This window comes from Peromyscus leucopus, chromosome 22, assembly GCF_004664715.2.
Source record: "Peromyscus leucopus breed LL Stock chromosome 22, UCI_PerLeu_2.1, whole genome shotgun sequence".
Taxonomy (NCBI): Eukaryota; Metazoa; Chordata; class Mammalia; order Rodentia; family Cricetidae; genus Peromyscus; species Peromyscus leucopus.
In genome coordinates this window covers 34397826-34418772 of record NC_051081.1, presented here as the reverse complement: position 1 = coordinate 34418772, position 20947 = coordinate 34397826, and the positions used below count along the sequence as shown (strand labels likewise).

The 20947-nt window shown below is 43.1% G+C and overlaps 1 protein-coding gene across 4 annotated transcripts in view; it reads left to right on the top strand.

Annotated features, from left to right (window-relative positions):
- The window catches only part of Babam2 (BRISC and BRCA1 A complex member 2), a 373611-nt gene that overhangs the window by 82260 nt on the left and 270404 nt on the right, over positions 1 to 20947 (top strand). For all 4 annotated transcript variants that reach the window (XM_028873967.2, XM_028873970.2, XM_037198068.1 and 1 more), the window contains exon 4: positions 3748 to 3842. In XM_028873967.2, coding sequence (XP_028729800.1) covers positions 3748 to 3842 — 95 coding nt within the window. The remainder of the gene's footprint in view (positions 1 to 3747; positions 3843 to 20947) is intronic.

The window sequence follows — 20947 nt, the reverse complement described above, 5'->3', positions numbered from 1 at the left end:
ACAAAGACACAAAATTAGAAACCATAATATATCAAACAAAAGACCTGTAGGGGAAAATACCTAGAGAAAGCAGTGTGAGACAAGAATACCATTGAGTTTGTCTTGTGTTGACCATCTACTGCTGGGCATGGGGTCTGCCCGTAAGTGTGGTGTGTATCCCCAGTGAGACTCCACTGGAGAAAACTCTGTGTGTGTGTGCCCGTGCCCGTGCGCATGCGTGCGCCTCTGCGCATGCCCACACATGTTTGTGGCTGTCAGTTGGAGATAAAGCTTTTAGGTTAGGGGTGAGGCCTGTGTCCACTTCCCCTCTCAGCACCGAGATTCCATCCGGCTTAGACCTGTACAGCAATGTGTATGCTGCCACAGTCTGTGAATTCACATGGACATCAGTCCTCTCGGTCTGGAAGGTTCTGTGTTGTTCTTATTTTCAGCACTAAATGTGAACCCTTTGAGGATGAGTATTTTTGAATTAAGAGAGCGTATCATGGTGCCTCATATGTAGCTCCTGCTTATTATAATTTTTAAAATTAATAGAGCCATAAAGTAGTATAAGGCTGTAGTCAGTTGCTCAGGCAGTGCTGTAGCCATGCAGTATTGATGAATTTCAGGAGTCGCAGTGATCAATGTTTTGTAGATTTATGAGGAGAAGCACTATGCAGGAGAAGGTAATTTGAGTGGACTTGCAAGCAGTGTAGAAGCTGAGCAAGAGGAGAGCCATCTGACCCAGGTGCCCTAGTATTTGGAAGGCATTGAGTTGATCAGAATGGCCAGAGTAGATGGTTTGTATTGGCTTGTAGACTGACAGAAGGGCGAAGTAGGGAGGAACATCATATTGTGGAGGCCTTAAGTACCAGTTTGTAAGGTTTGCTTTTATCATATCGAGCATGAGCGAATGATTGAAATTATCCGAGTTGCAAGTTTTCAGGCAATACAGTACTTCAGTAAGATTTACTTGTGGATTAGTATATACTGTGGGCCAGAGGGCAGCTGGTACTAGGCTGTCATCTAAGAGGGTATGATTTTGTTAATTTTGGTGTTTCAGTTTTTATTAGCAGAATTCTTTGGTTTTAGTGTTGAGTGTAGTTGCTAGAGCAAAGCCTAGTTCGTTATTCAGTGAAAGTATGAATGTGTGGACAGGCTGATCTGGGCTTGGACAGAGCTGTGAGCAGCAGAGACAGTTCATGGTGGGGTCATTTGGAGGAACTATTGAGATGGCTTATGCTCTAGAGTATGAGAGCATGGACCACCACAATCACATCTTTATGCTTGCTGAGCCTGATGTGAAATGCCTAGTGCATACAGATGTAAGGCTCAATTTAGAACTGAAGCCAGAATGTTCATTTTGGGTAGCATTATGTAAATCTTATCCTTTGAACAGTGGAAGTGAGTGGACTGACAACTGTGTTGTGTATGTGTACAGAAATATGCACACCATGAAATACAGCCCAGTGTGTGTTAGATTGTCTGCTAACCAATCTGCTGGTTAGTATTAGCAGAAAGATGGGGACTGAAGTTTGGGGTGACTAGAGAGAACACAGGAGCTGAATAAGGAGACAGAAAGAAACAGGTTGACTTTACAACTCTGTGTGCTCTCGAGATTCCCAATCCTGTTTCATGTTTAAGAACATCACCACTATCAACATGATACTTCTCTATGGCTTGTTGAGAGCTTACTGAATGCCAGACATGGTGCTGAGTACATTGCCTCCTTTGCTTTACACAGTAGGTCTGTTATGTCTGTACCACTGCACCACCGAACCAGTGAACCACGGAATCACAGTACCACTGTACCACTGCACCACCGCACCACCGTACCACTGCACCACTGTACCACTGTGCCACTGCACCACCGCACCACCGTACCACTGTACCACTGCACCACTGTACCACTGTGCCACTGCACCACCGCACCACTGCACCACTGTACCACTGCACCACTGCACCACTGTACCACTGCACCACTGCACCACAGTACCACTGTACCACTGCACCACTGTACCACTGTGCCACTGCACCACCGCACCACTGCACCACTGTACCACTGTACCACTGTACCACTGCACCACTGCACCACTGTACCACTGCACCACTGCACCACAGTACCACTGTACCACTGCACCACTGTACCACTGCACCACTGCACCACAGTACCACTGTACCACAGTACCACAGTACCACTGCACCACTGTGCCACAATAGCACTGTACCACTGCACCACTGAACCACTGTACCACTGTACCACTGCACGGCTGCACCAGTACCACTGCACCACAGTACCACTGCACCACTGCACCACAGTACCACTGCACCACCATACCACCGTACCACTGTACCACAGTACCACTGCACCACAGTACCACAGTACCACTGTACCACTGTACCACAGTACCACTGTACCACTGTACCACTGTACCACAGTACCACTGCACCACCGTACCACCGCACCACTGCACCACTGTACCACTGTACCACAGTACCACTGTACCACTGTACCACTGTACCACAGTACCACTGCGCCACTGTACCACAGTACCACTGTACTACAGTACCACTGTACCACTGTACCACAGTACCACTGCGCCACTGTACCACTGTACCACAGTACCACTGCGCCACTGTACCACAGTACCACAGTACCACTGTACTACTGTACCACAGTACCACTGCGCCACTGTACCACTGTACCACAGTACCACTGCGCCACTGTACCACAGTACCACTGCACCACTGTACCACTGCACCACAGTACCACTGCGCCACTGTACCACTGTACCACAGTACCACTGCACCACCGTGCCACAGTACTACTGCACCACTGCACCACTGTACCACTGTACCACTGTACCACTGCACCACTGTACCACAGTACCACTGCACCACTGTACCACTGCACCACTGTACCACAGTACCACTGTACCACTGTGCCACAATACCACTGTACCACAGTACCACTGTGCCACTGCACCACCGCACCACTGCACCACAGTACCACCTCTCCACCACACCACCGTACCACTGTACCACCGCACCACTGTAACACTGCACCACCGTACCACAATACCACTGTACCACTGCACCACTGTACCACTGCACCACAGTACCACTGCACCACTGTGCTATTGTACCACTGTACCACTGCACCACTGTACTATTGTACCACTGTACCACTGCACCACTGTACCACTGTACCACTGCACCACTGTACTATTGTACCACTGTACCACTCGTTTACTGATAGAGAAACAGAAGGGTAAGTTGTCAAAGCCAGAAGGTCTCTGAGTTAATAATGATTAGGGAACCCTGAAAATATCACTAGGCCTATTTGACTTCAAGCCAGATGCTCTTTCCATTATTTCAAAGGTATGCATGTTTAATTTCTACAAGGCAAAGACTGTGTTTATACAGAATCAGTTTCCAGTAAAGTCTTCTTAATTAGCAGGCAGTGATTGGACAGTTGTGTTTCCTGTAAAAAATAATCAGCATGTGTGTTGCATGGGGCTGCTTCTACTTTCCCACCAGGGTATTTATATTCATAGTGTATTGCACTTTTTTGATTGCTTATTGTGGGTGGTAATTTCAAAGAGGATATCACTTCTTTTATCTGAAGAATTAATCATTCAGAAAGTACTTTTCAGATTTGTTTCTTAAACTAAATACAAGTTTCTTCAAGTTTTTCTGATGCATTCTTCAGAATGTTTGTCCATTTGCAAGGGAATAAGAAGAGCCTGTCACTTTTCTACATTTCAGGGGACATCATTTTCAATGCTCAGTACCCAGAACTGCCCCCTGATTTTATCTTTGGAGAGGACGCTGAGTTCCTGCCGGACCCTTCTGCTCTACACGTGAGTACTGTAGGCTCACTCTCCTGGTCCTTGTCGAAAAGAAAACAACATTGGCATTTGATAATCGCTTAGTCAATTGTGGTTTTCCCCCTTCGTGAAAGAAATCCAGCTCTTCATGTGCATTGGAGAAGAGAGGGTTTTCATCATAGTTTTACTTTGGGACCATTTCAAATTAGCTCTACAGCATTGGGTGAAGTCATTTTTCTTCAACTTAAAGCCACATTGAAGACATTTTCTTTGTTTCAGTATGACAGTTCATGCCTGCAGTCAGTGTTCCAGTGTTTACTAGTACTCAACAAAATGCTGGTTAGAAGAGTGTTTCTTGGCTTTTTAGGAGGCTTTTCTTTCTTTTTTCTTTTCTTTTCTTTTTTGTGGAAGTAAAGGTGGCAAACTGGGACATTCACATCTGTAATCTTAGTGTCACCACAAGGGAAAGACTAGATTGAATGTTTTATATTAAGCCAGACCCAAACCTTGGAATCGAAATACAACATTTCTGGAATTAAAGCAAGAAGACTTACCATTAGGGGAAGGGGTCATGGTACCTGTCAGAGCACACACAGTTTATTTAACAGTTGGGTTTTCTGCATGACTGATGAACAGTGGGGGTGCCATTTTGTTTAAATGTTTCTTCCTTTCATTTTCCAAATTCAAGTCTGCTGGAATAGCTGTACTCTTCAAAGAGGTTTAATTGTTGATTGAAACTATTTTCTTAGTTTGTTTTCTAGATTTTATTTTTTGGTTCATTCAAACTGTATATTTGATGGTTTAATGACTTACTTTGGAAGTCCCCCATTCCTCTCCATCTCCCATTTAAAGACAACTGTTGTGGTTTGAAAGAAAATGCCCCCCAAAGGGAGTGGCACTGTTAGGAGACGTGGTCTTGTTGGAGTAGGTGTGGTCTTGTTGGAGTAGGTATGGTCTTGTTGAAGTAGGTGTGGTCTTGCTGGAGAAAGCATGTCACTATGGAGGCGGGCTTTGAGTTCCCATATATCTCAAGTCACACCCAGTGAGACAGTCTACTTCCTGTTTGCTGCATATCAACATGTAGCCCTGACTTTTCCAGTACCATGGCTACCTGCATGCCGCCATGTCCTGCCATGAGGATAACGGACTGAACTTCTGAACTGTGAGCCACCGCTGCCCTGCAGTGACATGTTTTCCCTTATAACAGTTGCCGTGGTCGTGGTGTCTCTCCACTGCACTAGAAACCCTAAGACAGTGAGGTACCTGCTGAAGCCTAAAGAATCACATTAAATTTCACACAGTTGTGAGAATACTATTGGCAAGAGCGGGATGAGTTTGCCGAAAGGTTTTTAATAATTGTACATAAACTTTTGTTTGATTAAAAAAAAACTTTTCTAGTTAAATGCTGCCTCCTCAGAAGCCATAGGGTTGGTATCTACCCCATATGAAAATTGAGAGGCCCACCTGCAGTAGATGTGACCTAAGCATCACTGTAGAGCCCCTCCGTGTCTGAAATCTGCCCAGTGGAGGGAGACCTACACCAGATGCCAAAGAAACATACTCTAAGTGTCCTAGAATTTATAGTCGGTGTTCAGAGAAAACTGTGTAGAGGTGATGTTTGTCCTTGGCCTTCAAAAGTGAAAGAAAAGAAGGAAGTATGAGAGAATTCAAGTAGGTGCTTGACTGAAGTAAATCTGAAGCTGTAGTTCATAGGATGTGTTGTAGAAAAGGGCACTGATAGATTTGCTGAGCGTACATTCACATAAAACAGAGCCCCAAAGCTTAGGTGCATTTGGTGGTGTCGTGGGGTTTCTGTCGTGATAAAACAACATGACCAAAAGCAACTTGGGGAGGAAAGGGTGTATCTTACCTTATAAGCTTATAACTGTCATCCAGGGAATGGAAGCAGAAACTAATGTAGAGGCTATGGAGGAGTGCTGTTTATTGGACTTGCTCATGACTTGCTCAACTTGCTCTTTAACACACCCCAGGCTGTCTCCCCTTTGGATGGTGCCCACAGTGGTCTGGGCCCTCCATATCAGTCACTAATCAAGAAAGTGCTGCACAGGCTTGCCTATGGGCCAGTCTACTGGAGACATTCTCTCAGTTGAGAGTCGTTCCACCCAGATGACTCTAGCTTGTGTCCAGTTGACATAAAAGTAACCAGCACAGGGACATTGGTAGAGTGCATCAAATGCTGGCCAAGAGCCACTGAAGGAAGAACAGATAAGAACTACCTGATGGAAATGTGTTTCAAGACCAGACTGAGCAGTGTTGAAATAAAATCTACGGCAGAGAGAAAGCATAAGGTAATACGAGAGAGATCACTGGGATGAAGAGGATAAGGAAGAGTGTTTGCAGCCTGTTTTTGGAATTGACTTTAAAATTTACAGTGTATAGCTTCAGTATTGGCAGGCTCGGTGAATGGAGAATTTAAGAGCTAGAAAGGGCCCTAAGATTCATCGTATTCCACTCTTCTATTTTAGTACTGAAGGAACTCTAGTAGTAGATTTATAGAATTCTGTAGCAGAGCTGATATGGTAATTCCACTGTTCTGAGTGAAATTCTCATAGATGCTTTTGAGAAATAAGCTGAAAAAGAACAGTGTGTGCGTGCGTACGTGTGTGCATGCGTGCGTGTGTGTGTGTGTGTGTGTGTGTGTGTGTGTGTGTGTGTGCGCACACACAATTAACAGTGTACTGGATCCAAGAGGAAGATTGCAAATTCAGGGGAGCACTTTCTCCCTGGTGATAATTGATGGAGAGCCTCAGGAAGGCTTACTTCATGGACCAGTGAGTGGGTCAGACAAGCCAGCGAGGCAATCACAGCACACTTGTGAAGGTGCACACTTGATACCTGGCTTGTTGAAACACTAGGGCAGGCTAAACTGGAACCCTGACCTCAGCAGCCACTCCGCTAGGCACATCCCGCCCCCAGGGACTTGTCACTCAGGGTTAATAGGTAAGCCTTTAGTTCTGCGTTCAACCCGGACTTCCCTCCTCTTCCCTTGCAGGACTAGCCGAGCTGGCTTGTCTACATGTTGAATGGAAGGGAATTTCATCTTATTACCTGTGGGGTGGGAAACAGTCTCAACTTCCCAAGATTTTCTACCAGAAGTACCAAGTTTACAAGGGGAGTTTGCACCCCTACAATCCGGGACCACAGTCCACAGTGTCTCCTTTGGCGAGTAGGAAACTTGCTTTGAGTTATTGGGTTTCATCATTAAAATTCATGAGAAAAACGCATCTGATTCTGTGGTAGATCTGTATTCTTAATGTAAAAACATATTAAATTATAGTGGTTAAGAAAATTGTGAGCTCTTGAGAAACACAGTTTTAGAGAAATTTATTCTACTTAATTAAACTGGCTCTTCTGCAACAGGCGACATGGGGCATGTCAAATAAGGGACATGGGTGGAGGAAAGAGACATCAGCTGAAGCCTCCACGTCTGAGCTCACACTCTTCATGGAAGGAATCAGTGTGTGTAGAATGTTAGGATCTATGCTAGGGCCAGAAGCATCTCGGACGCCCCAGAATCATGAAGACGCCAAACAAAGGTCTTCGTGGCCCCCATGGTTCCAAGTCTGGATACATTTAGATTAATTTGGAAACCTGTCATGATGCTAGCTTCTCCACTAGACCCAGAATAGGTACTCTGGAGAACCCCAGGACTGTCAGTCTTCTGGGCTATTTATATGTAGCAGTCTGAACTGTGCTGGGAACCATTGACTGAATCATCTGGTAACATCTATAACACAGAGTCCTTTGCCTTTGCTCAACATTGCTCTGCTGAGGTACTGTTTTCTATTTAGGGGATAGCATACGTACATACATATGTATATAATTTTTAAAAACAACTTTGTGACACGTAATTTGTGTGCCACACGATTCACCTATTTAAAGTACTAATTCAGTGGTTTTTCATATATTTGTTGAGTTCTGCAACTGTCACCACAAATTAGAGCATCTTGTCATCATACTGCAAAGAAATGCCAAACCGATCAGCAGTTACTGGCCTATCCATCCCACCCCGGGCAACACACTAATTTGAATTCTGTTTTTATGAGATTTGCTTATTTTGAACATTTCATGCAAATAGAAATAATTTCAGCCAGGCGGTGGTGGCGCATGCCTTTAATCCCAGCACTTAGGAGGTAGAGGTAGGTGGATCTCTTGAGTTCAAGGCCAGCCTGGTCTACAGAGTGAGTTCCAGGACAGTCAGGGCTACACAGAGAAACCCTGTCTCGAAAAAGACACACATATAGTCCTTTCTGACTATTTTCACTAGGCACATTTATTTTTTTATTGTCAAATATTCCATTATATGTGTGTATCACATTTTATTTATTCATTTGTCAGTTGATGACCATTATGGTTGTTTCCATGTTTTGGTTGCTGCAACTTCTGAAACTGTATGGGCATCCTTTTGTTTTTCTTGGCTATAGCCCTAGGAGTAGATTTATAGGACCAATAGTAACTCTGCATTTAACTTTTTGAATGCATGGACTATCTTCAAAATGGGTTGTACTGTTTTGTATTCCTAGCTAGAATAGTGTATAAGTGTTCTGGTTTCTCTGGGTCCTCATGAATGCATGCTATTGTGCGTCTTTTTAATTAGTCATCATTGGTAGTATTGAGTAAATAGTAGTTCCTTGTGGTTTGGGTTTTGATGAGGAATGATCTGAGCATCTTTGCATGTTTTTCTTGACATTCTTTGGAGATTGTCTTTTAAGATCCTTTGCCTATTTTTGTACATTGATTTTTCCTTTTTTTTCTCCATATATTTTTGGTACATGTTCTTCATCGTATACACGATTGGTCAGAATTCCCCCCCCCCCATTCTGTGGACTGTCTTTTTGTTTCCTAGGTACTATTTTGTGTGTGTGTGTGTGTGTGTGTGTGTGTGTGTGTGTGTGTGTGTGTGCGTGCTTGCCCGTGTGTGCATTTGTCGAGGTCAGCTGTCAGCTTAGGCATCTTGTGTCCCCACCTTACTTTTTGAGAGTGGGTTTCTCATCGAACCCAGAGCTCATCATTTCTGCTGGATCCACTGTCTCCATCCTGCCTGTGCTGGGGCAACAGGGACATGGGGCGGGGCTTGGCTTTTACATAGGTCCTAGGGACCCGAACTCATAGCCTCATGTATCTGAGTTCATGCACCTTACCCCCTGACCCGTCTCGATAGGTGCTGTCCTTTAAAGAGAAGTTTTAAATATTGATGAATTTAAACTTATCTGTTTTTCTCTTGTTGCCAGTGTTTTTGATTTTATAATCAAACCATTGCCTAATTCAGGATTATAAAGATTTAATCTAATACTTTTTTTTGAAGAGTTTTATTATTTTTGCTGTCGTACTTAGATATTTGATCCATTTGGGTTTCATTTTTGTGTATGGTATGGGGTTGATGCCCAGCTTTATTTTTAAGTGGACATTTAGATATGCTGGCACTGTTCATTAGAAAGGATGTGTTTCCCTCATTGAATCTTGTTGGCCTTTTATTATCCCTAAGTTGATAGTAGATGTGAGGGAGTATTTTACGTTCTTACTTTTGTTACATTGGTCAGTGTGTGTGTGTTTCTCAATTCTGTAATCAGTCTGGAAACTGGGGAATGGACTTTTCCATCATTGTTCTTTGCAGGACGGCCTTGACTGTTGTGGGTCCCTTGCATTGCTGAATAAATTTTAGGTCAGCTTGTGAATGTCTGCACAGAGTCCAGCTGGGATTTTGATAGGGATTGTACTGAATCGCAGGTGACTCTGGGCATTCTTGCCTCTCAGTGGTGTCAAGGGTTTGTAATTGGGAACACTGTGGAATGTCCTTTCGTTTATTTACACTTTCTTGAATTCTTTTCTACGGTGTTTTGTTATTTGGGGAATATGAATTTCACATGTATGCTTTAGCTACTCTTTTTGGTACTACTATAAATAAACTCGTTTCTTATTTTAGTTTCTGGTTTTATATTGTGGCAATGTAGAATCACAATTGATTTTTTAAATATTGGTCATATACTGTGACATCTACAGTGTAAGATCTTAGTGTAAGACTTCTTTTCTACCAAGCAATTTTTTTCCCCACATTTTAAAAACATTTTTCTGCCTTTTTGAGGCAGACCAATATGTTGGGGAAGCTGGCTCAGTGCATATTTTGAGACCTTGAGATGTGATTATAAAATGGTAGCACTGCTTTCCCTTTCATCTCAAAATGAAGCTTAAAGCATTTCCTAAGACAGAAATGGAAACAGCATAGTAATAGATTCAAGATTGTAATGGAAAGTTGCATTTAAAGTTAACACTCGTAAATTCTAGTAAAATGACCTCATGGTTCTATATTGTATATATGTATCAAACCATTTAATTAGCATTAATTAAAAATTATGATACAGAGCTCCAGGCAATTGACCTGAGACCTGGGCTTTAGGTGTGTTCCCTGGGTAGTGGGATAGATAGACCCCAATCTTTATTTTATTGCTTAGGGAAATTATCAAAATAAAACAAACAGTACATTGTAGAGGGGAGAGTTTAGATGTCTTGAGGGGTTGGTCATGGAAACTTTTTTATGCCATGTTCAGGGGGGCCCTTTGCATTATTGATCAGTGATTCGGGAGGCTCTTGCTGAGAGTCTTTTCCTGTTTGCTCTTTTGTACCTTACCCAGAGCATTTGCTGATCCAGAGACAGCTCCGTACTGCAGGCTGCTTTGCCAGTGGTCATTTTGTTCTCCTGTTCCAGTCTGCTGGTCCTGGCCATGTGTCATAGTATGTGTAAGGCATGGCTCTTTGGTGGCTGCACTTGCAAAAAAGCATATAAATTAACAAATTAATGAACTTCCTACCTACTGGTAGCTCTTGATTTTGCATGTGTTCAGTGCTGTATACTATGGACTTAAACTCAAAGAGGCTGTTTTAGGGAGGTAAGATATAGATACAGGAAGACAGTACACTGAGGTATTATATAAAGGTTGAAATAATTGTCATAAAGGAGTTCTATGGGATAGTTAAATAGGGGAGTTATACACACATAATGTATATGTATATATTATATGAGAAGAAAAGATGTTCAATAAAAAGGCAGAGGCTCCATTATAATGAGAAGGAATATTCTCCTAGGTTGGAATTCTCAGGCTGAGACTAAGTGATGGCAGATATATGTGGCTGACACCCAATAGCTTCCCTAATCTCTCGCCCTTCCACACTGTTCTTTACTGACTGCTGACCCTCCAGCTGCAGAGGCCTCTTCCCATCCTCAACACACTACGTCTCAGGACCTCTTCATTTGCCACACGCTATTTTCATTTCGTTTCTGCCAGAATTCTATCTCCCAGGCACCTGAATAGCTTGCCCCTCCTTCCTTCAGATATCATATTAAAAATGCCTTCTGCGATTTCTCTACTCTGAGCTGTAACAGAGTCTCTGACCTGTTACACACTGTACCACACTCTTTCTTTATTTCACTTGCTACTGTGTAGTAATTTTTAGTTGCTTATTTGGTGTCTGTCTTTCCTAGGGTGACCAGCTTCCCAATGGCCTGAGACTGGTAATTGTGAGATGCAGAACTTTTATTGTGAAACAGAACAGTCCTGAGACAGTTGGGGTAGAGGATTGTGCTTGTGTCTTTCCCAGCGTGGAAGGAAACATCAGCAGAGACTAGATTGATTTGGTTCTGCTAGAGATGCATAGGACATGCTTATTAGAGGAATAGGTTTCCTTTGAGGTTATGTCGTCATAACTTTGCTGATTTCTAAAACGAGGATGTAGACTTTTGATATAATTAGAAAATGTTAGGAAAAAAATTGTAGTGCTAGGAGAATGTGGAGGGCAGAAATCAGTTACCAGAACTCCTGAAGTCATGCTTGTCAGCCCAGTCTTGCACCACTCTGTGGTATGCTCAGCTGCCTCCAAGGCTGTTTTGAAATTCTTTTCCCCAAAGTAATAATGATAATTCATTTCAATTCAAAACGAGGTTGCATAAAGGAGGCAAGTGGGCTCATAAATCTGAATGTGAAGAGCACGTGGCCGTTCCCGGAGGGTGAGAGAGCAGTGCTGTGACTTCCTGGGGTGAAGGCGGGGTGACTTAGTGCCAGGGACAAGCTCTTCGGGGTCCTGAGGCTAGAGCTGCTGATGTCAGCGTCCACTGACCGCCTGAGTCCTCCACTGGCGGTTCTGCTCACGTGGAATTCCAGTTTGTTCCGCCGTCTTGCTTTTCTTCTTTGGCATCTCACAGTGCTGTCTACAAAATGACACTCTTTGAACAGGTTCCTATAAGGTAGTTGCGTGCCCCTGTGTGCTTGAAATACATGTCACAAATGCACAGAGCTGAAATGGTCTGCATATCATACTACTGAAAAATGCCAATCAGTTGCATAGAAAACCTGCATACTTCCAAGTACCTGGACCTCTATTAACATGGAAGACTCTCATTTTTCACAGCTTTATTTCCTACGGTTTCATGTGCGGTTTGAGACTTGTAAAGGATTCATCTTTGACCCTCAAGCTGGACATGTGCTTAAGACAGATAAGCAAGAGATTTGCATGGTCTCGTGGCGAGTGTAGGGATGGAAGCATAGGTATGACTACCGTGAGAACGAAGACAAGGACCTTTTACAAATCTGCATGCATGAAAGCCTTAGAGCCTTAGAAACGTATCAGCTGAGTGTCTGTTTATTTGTACTGTTTTTAGTGCTAGGGAACTGAACCTAGGGCTGTGTGCTGGCTAGGCAAGCATTGTACTCCTGAGCTAAATTCCTAACTCCTGGTCTGAGTATTCATAAGATGAATGTAACCATTAGTGATGAATAACACACAGAGAACACAAGTCCAAAGTATGAGCATGGTGAGTTTCCAAAAACTGAGCTAGGATCCAGATGAGGAAATAGAATATTCCCCACATCTGGAAGCTCTGCTCACACTCCCTTCCATCTCTTAGTGGCCACCCACCTAAGAGTGAACACTATACTGGCTTATAGCATTTTATTAATTTTACCCTCTGACTGTCATACAAATCAAATCAAATGATTTGGTTTGATTATGTCTGGCTTCTTTCTCTTTCCTCTCCCATGCAGTTTTTTTTCCCATCATTGTCGTTACTCTTCCTGCTCATTGATGATAGTATTCCCTTGTATTAGCACACCACGGTTTCTTTGTCTCTTCTGGTGATAGACACGTGGGCTGATTTCACCGCTCATCTGCTGTTGTGAACAGCACTGCTGTGGATGTTCTGCCTTTCTCAGTAACAGCGATGTGGATTCCTGATGGTACATAACGAAGTGTGGACTTGCTTGGCCGTAAATAGGGGATAGATCCGTTAGTGATTTCTCAGCTTTCCTAGTTTATCAGTCAGGGTCTAGTCAGGCGATAGAAATTACACTAGTAATTAAATAGGGAACCTTTAATACACAGAATCGTTAATTACTGAACAAAGCAAGAGAGTGCTAAGGAATACAATAGTATTCTAATAGTGTGGAAAGCAGTTATTTGAGGCTAAGGGAGAGTGCCCCCCAAAGGCACAAACCTAAAAACCCCCCTTTCTGTTCCCCATTGTGGCCCAGGTCTCCACGATTTCCATTTATTTATTGGAAGAAGGTGTGGCTACAGCCCTCTGGAAGATGGCAACCGTCATTGTGGGTGTTGTGAACCAAAGCTGATGCTGGTGGCCCACTGGGTCTTTTAGGGACTGGCAGTAGAAATGAGGTGGGCGCAGTGAAGTGAAACAGGGCTGGACAGTGGGCACCGCAGGGTGACGTAACCACCGTCGGAGCTGATGGAGAGTCCGTCAGTGGGCACCGCAGGGTGACGTAACCACCGTCGGAGCAGACGGAGAGTTTGTCAGTGGGCACCGCAGGGTGACATAACCACCATCGGAGCAGACGGAGAGTCCTTCAGTGGGCACTGCAGGGTGACGTAACCACCGTCAGATCAGACGGAGAGTCAGTCAGTGGGCACCGCAGGGTGATGTAACCACCGTCGGAGCCGATGGAGAGTCGTCAGGTCTGTGTTCAGGACGCGAAGCTCCCCACTCGACTGTGCCCGCACTCTTCCATGTCACTGTGTGGCCAGGCTGGCCATGGCCTGGGCTAGCAAAGGAAAGCTGCCTTGCTTTGCCGAAGAGTGGCTAGAGGAGGTGAGCGGTGAAAAATGAGTGAGCACATTTAGATAATGCCCAGCTTATCTCCCAGTTTATTAGTTTGTTTTCTTAAACTGATGTAGTGACTTCTTCATTTTGAGAACAACATCCTTTAGTCTCCAGTTTTATCTGATTCTTTTCTTTTTTAAAGATGGGGAAATAAGTCATTTTTATTCTGGCTAATGTTGTAACAAAAAGCATACCCAAACAGAACCCAGTGAGCAAACCCTCATCTTGGACTCTTCTCTAGGCACGAAGCCAGGGAAGCCAGGGCCCTCAGCCTTGCTGAGATGCTTCTGTCAGCCCTCAGTGTTCCTGGACACTCCTGAGTGTGAGTCACAGCTTGCCTTCCGTTCTCCCATTTCATCCTTTGCTACGTCTAGTTGTCTGGTGAATTTATCTTTCCTCCATGTCTTCAGAGTCTTCTTCATTTTCTCACTCATGTTTCTTTTCAAGTCCTTGTGAGCTAATTCTAATATCTCAGATATCCTTGAGCGCGTGTTTTGCCTCCTTTTCCCCTTATCAGTCATGTGGGTCTGTGTTTGGTAGCTCTTGTAGTTGACGTAAACACCAGATATTCAAGTTACAAAATGGCGGCAGCTCCAGAGGATGCCATTTCTGAGAGAGAGAGATAGAGAGACAGTGACACACACACACACACACACACACACACACACACACACACACACACACACAGAGACAGAATTGTCCTCGCTGATAGGCAGCTGATCATTTCAAGCCAGAGCCTTTGCTGAGTGAGGGTCGTTCATAGTTGAGGCAGGGCCACTTTTGTTTGTGAAGTAGCCTGTTCAGGCCATTCCCAAAGCCTGGAGTGATCAGTCTTTTGAGACAGTTCTACATGCCTTGCTGCCTATGTATTTTTAAACCAATTTTTATCAACCATTTAAACACACAAGCAGTATAGATCTTCACCCCCAGGGGACCCACATTTTAAATTTTGTCTTGCAGATAGCTCTGCTTCACAGAGGAGTTTTTTTTAAATGTCAGCAGTGTGGAGCTGTACCACACGTCATCGAAGTCTTGAGGGGAGCTCCCTGCTTCTTTGAAGTCTCTTCACTCTCTGCCAGACCTTGTCCTGGTTTCCCCGAGTCACCGCGGCAGCACTTGGCTGGCCAGTGCTGGATCCCAGTCTACCTGAGGGCCAGTGTGCACACGCCTCTGGCTGAGGTGGCTGCAGCAGTCAGCTCTTCTCTGAGGTCGGTCCTCTGTCTCACCAGCTTTCACTCTGCAGAGAGCGGATGGCTCCAGAGAAGTACCCGGGCTGTGTCTAAGCTTCAGGTTGTCCTTGTTTAGAGTGCTAGTCTGGGCAAAGCCACCACAGCCCACGAGGAAGCATGTCAGTTTTATTTTAGAACATGTCATTTTACTTTGAAAATGTCATTTTTATCCTTTACTTTCAAAGCAAATGTATAAATATATAAAGACTTGAGTCGACCATGAGTCCCACCCACCCTGTTGGTAAGAACACAGAATTAGAGCTGAGGCAGGGGCTCAGTCTGTAAAGTATGTGTCTTCAAAGCACAGGACCTGAGTTCAGGTCCCCAGAGGGGAAGTGGTTGGACTTCTTACACCAGAGATGCTGAGATGGGAGCTGGAGACAGATGGACCTGTGGAGCTTACTATACTCAGTAAAGATTGAGGATACGAGAAGACCTTTCTCAGAGAAAAAGTGGATGATGCTTGAAGAAAGACACCAGAGGTTGTCCTCTGATTGCCACATGCCTATATCTGTATCTGCACACCCCCGCCCCCGGCACAAGCATGTACACACATCCACACAGAGAAAAAGAAAACAGGGTTAACTATAATTAATTAGATAAGATGCTAATCAAAGTGTTGGCCAAGCCTTGGAAGAATAAAAAGGTTCCATAACAGTGTACTTCTTTTATTATAGAAATCTTCATACTTAAGTCCCAGTGGATTTTCCTGGTGTCAAGTAAGGATTCTGTTTACAGAGGGTAGCTCTGCTTCTTCTGAGTTGAGTGCAGCTTATAATAATGGATCCGTCAGTAAATGACCAAAGTGAGTGTGAGAAAATGACTAGACGTTTTGATGGGAAATTGGTTTATATGCTGATGCAACAGAAAGTACTTGTGTCTGTGAAGTTCTTCTGTCCATGAAGATCTGTGAGGTCTTCTGTCCATGAAGGTCTGTGAGTTCTTCTGTCCATGAAGGTCTGAGTTCTTCTGTCCATGAAGGTCTATGAGTTCTTCTGTCCATGAAGGTCTATGAGTACTTATGTCTGTGAAGATCTTCTCTCTGAGAAAGTCTATGAGTTATTCTGTCTGTGAAGGTCTGTGATACTTGTGTCTGTGAAGGTCTATGAGTACTTGTTTCTGTGAAGGTCTATGAGTACTATGTCTGTGAAGATCTCTCTCTTCTGTCTATGAAGGTCTGTAAGTACTTGTGTCTGTGAAGGTCTATTAGTATTTGTATCTATGCAGGTCTATGAGTACTTTTGTCTATTTTAACTTATTAGCTATAGATATCCTTTATGAGATGGGGAAAAAGTTGATGTCTTTTTTTCTCCCTTTTTAAAATGTCCTCCCTAAGGAAGATAGTGAAGGGCTCTTGGTTTAAAAACCATGATTTATGATTTTATCCGTTTCTCCAAAACTGTTGGTATCACAGCCAATTGTGGATTAGGGACTGTTAATATGCGCACACACACATAATTTTGAAAGCATGTGTTGTAAACAAGACTTTTAAATATAGTTGTAGAGAAACAGAGTGTCTTGAAAGTATAAACAAGGTACCTTAAAAATGCTGCTTCCCATAAGACAAATGGAAAAAGGCAAACTAAGTTATTTTTTGAAATCCAAAGGCAAATAAAACATTTAGCAGATGTTGTCAGTTTTGATTTACTTGACTGAATTTGTAAAAATGTTTTTGGGAAAATGAGTTACTGAGTTGGGAATAAATCATTGCCGTTCATGAATATTCTTTTCCAAAGGAAGCTCAGTGAACAGTTCTGAGGGTTGGCCACATCCTTCTTGGCTGTGTCTCTTTGTGTCTCTATCACCTCCTGTCTCCTCCACAACTCCTCTCAAGAGTTCGATGTTTATAGTATGATAATGCATTATTATTGTTATTGTTATTGTTATGTGTTTGTTTGTTTTGAGACAGGGTCTCACTGTGTAGCTCTGGCTGTCCTGGAACTCGAGACCAGGCTGGCCTCGAACTCACAGAGATCCTCCTGTCTCTACCTTTCAAGTGCTGTGATTAAAGTTGTGCCCCACCACTCCTGGATATGTATTTGTATTATCAATGACATGTAAAATTCATATAAGTGTCATGACATACAAACCTCTCAATGATCCCAAACGCTGTAGAGCTGAGTCTTAACATTTTAGAATTTATTTTTTTTCTTGGTGTTTTCCCTGTCTATGCCATATGCACATACATCCTTTAAATTCTTCCATACCTTTTCATTTGCAAACTTTATATATTGTTAAGCATTTCTCCTAGGAAAGTTATCTTAGTGAGGGTTTATTTTGCACATAGTTCATCCTCAAAAGCAGTGAGGGCAGGAACCTGGAGACAGGAGCTGATGCAGAGGGCACAGAAGGGTGCTGCTTACTGGCTTGCTCCTCATGGATTGCTCAGCCTGCTTTCTTATAGAACCCAGGACCACCAGCCCAGGGATGGCCCCACCCACCATCAGTTGAACTTTCCCCCATCAATCACTAGTTAAGAAAATGCCTTACATTAGATCTTAGGGAGGCATTTTCTCAACTGAAGTTTCCTCCTCTCTGATGACTACTTGTATCAAGTTGACATAAAACTAGCCAGTACAACAGTATAACTATCTGGAATAATTTGATCTGCTTCTGATTGTTAGTGGCTCCCCAGGAAAATAAGGGTTTCACTCCTTTCTCCAGTGGACCTAACCCAAGTCCTGGAGCACTTCATTGCCTATCAACATCAAGAGCTCCCTTTTCTTTAAGTTTGTTACTCTAGGAAAACAAGGAGTCCTTTAACACTCTGAAGTAAAACCATGGGGGAGCTCCATAACACAAGAGAACAACAGGCTATCCAAGAGGAGCCTCAGTTAAAGTCCATTACCTGTGGTGTAGCAAAAACTGGACATCCAGCCAGACCAATGACTCATGGCAGTGAACACTTGCAAGTAAAGACGAATGGACTAAAGGGTAAACTGTGTGACCCAGCGGGCCACACTACCGCTTCCACGACCAGATTCTTCTTCTTCTTCTCCTTCTCCTTCTTCTTCTTCTTCTTCTTCTTCTTCTTCTTCTTCTTCTTCTTCTTCTTCTTCTTTTTTTAAATTTGGTTTGGTTTGGTTTTTCTTTTAAATTTGGTTTTGATTGGTGGGGAAGGGTTGTAAGGGCAGAGGGCAAATGTGAGGAGACAGGGAGATAAGTGGGATTAGAATACATGATGTGAAACCCACAAAGAATCAATAAAAGTACTCAAAACAAAACAAACAGTGGTTACTTGTGAGTTCATAATTCACATTTTCTTGCCACGAATAAATAACTACTGGTTGGTTATGGCTAGTAACTTACTAGAAAGTTACATATTAATTCATCATTTTGTCATGTCTGTCAACCGGGATTGGTCCTATTTCTCTTAAGACTGGAAAGAAGGGGAGTTTTAGTAAAACAGTATCAGAGTTGATCATGACTACTGTATATCACATTGAGATGAGAAATCACATTTCAGTAGGATTATTTTTAAATAGGAAAAGCTTGGAGCTAGAGAGATGGCTCAGTGGTTAAGAGCGTTTGCTGTTTTATCAGAGGACCTGGGTTAGTTTCCCGCACCCTCGTGGTGACTCACAACTGCCTGTAACTCCATTTTCAGAGGATCCGAGGTTCTCTGCTGGCATCCTTATGTTCCTGCATGCACGGATGCACACACATGCATGCAGACTCACAGACATATACATACATTAAGAAAATGCTTATAAAGATAAAATAGGAGCAATTTGGTTTAAATGGTAAAAACTGGTGTAGCAAGTTGCAGCGTATGGTATGGTGGTAGTTGAGTTTACACCCCTGAGTAGCAGTACTCTTCTAATAATTGTTTACTGGTTTGTCTTCTCTGTAACTTCAAGGGCACTTGAGGGGCAGAGCCTATGATCTTCCTAGTCCTAGGCTCTCCTAGCACTTACTTATTACCTAGCAAGTATACACAAAAGGGTTTTTTTTTTCCTGTTCATTTGTTTTTGTACTTAATAGACAGATACTAGGTAATGCTATAGGAATTCTGATAAATTAGTGACAGCTGAGTCTAGACTGCTAGGATTGTCAAGCAAGGGTCAGAAGATTGAGGGGGTTGATAGCACTGTGGGCAGGGAGACAAGCTTCGGAGAAACATCACATTGCAAGGGTGACATGCATTAGAAGTGTCCATCAAACCAGCTTGCTCTAAATAAAGTTTCACAGGAAGACAGTTACAGAGTTAGGTTGTGGCAAAGACCACGAGATACTTAGACGCCAGCTCCTTAAACCGTGACTCACACTCATCATCGAACGGGCACTGAGTCCGAACTGTCGGCTGCATTCATGACTTCCCTGCAGACTTGGTTCCGACTATGCGGCAGGAGTACTCCACACCTGAGTGTGTTAGCACACTTTGCAGGGTCAAATACTGCCTGAGACCTTTGTTGCAGAGTGGTATGAGTTCGATCCAGTGTCTTTTATAATCGTTGAAATACAGAAAATACTTTTGTTTTCCTAATGTCACTTCTCATCATGTAAGTATCAAATCAGTATATCATTATATTGTGTTAGAATGTTGATGGGAAACAAAACAAAAAACAAACCACTCTGAGTTGTTGACTTGAGTTCCACCAGAAATGACGGAATGAATTTCAGCTAAGAATTAGGACAGAGTTTCAACAATTTCTGAAATGGCCCTAAACATCCTTCTGCCCTCTTTGTGCTGTATAATTATACGAAGCGGCATTCTTAGCTTTGACAAGTAAAAACTGTCAAAGTATCGATCAGCTCTGGAGAGCATTAAAGAGTTTCGACATCCTCAGCGTCACTCAGCCAAGATTTAGTTCTTTATGTAAAAATAAACAAGTACACCCATTCTTTAGTGCCGACTTTACTTTCATCTTAAGTAAATGGTAACATTCATTTTATAAATTTTATAAAACTATATGTATACCAAAGGTTTGTTTAAGTGATTTCCTTTTCAAGTTATTATGAGTAAAATTTTGATCTGTAGACCTATTTTATATTCATGTATACTGGGGATCCCATAAAAATTTCTCAGGCAGCCGGGCGGTGGTGGCGCACGCCTTTAATCCCAGCACTCGGGAGGCAGAGCCAGGCGGATCTCTGTGAGTTCGAGGCCAGCCTGGGTTACCAAGTGAGTCCCAGGAAAGGCACAAAGCTACACAGAGAAACCCTGTCTCGAAAAACCAAAAAAAAAAAAAAAAATTTCTCAGGCAAGAAAAAGGTCACAAGTGGAAAAAAGGTTAAGAACCCTGGTTTAGACTATAATGTTAAGCTAAGCGGTATTCATTGCTGGTTTATGTTCTGATTTAAAAGGTGTTCGTTTTGTTTGTTGTTATTTTGTGTTCCTGTGGAGGGGTGGTGCACGTGCCACAGTGCATGTGTGGAGACCCGCGGATATCACAGTGGAGTTGTTTTTTTCTACCTTTGTGTGGGCTTCTGGAGCTGAAACTTAGGTAGCTAGGTCTATGCAGCAACTTAACTGAGGCTTTGCAGAAGCCGAGTTGTGCTGTGATTTAAGAAACTATCACAGATTTGGAATCCCGCCCCCCCCCCCCAGTGTGGTTTATCTCCATATTCAAGCTTTTGTGAGATGTACATATTCTAAGGATTTTACTTTTTCCAAGATTACTGTATTGAAGATTTCAGATTTTTTTTAATATTTATTAAACTGCTCAGCCATTAGCTCATGCCTACCACTGACTAACTCTTACAATTAAACCCAGCCCATTTCTGTTCATCTGTATGTCACCATGTGTTCCGTGGCTTTACCTGCTGCCTTTACATGTTGCTCC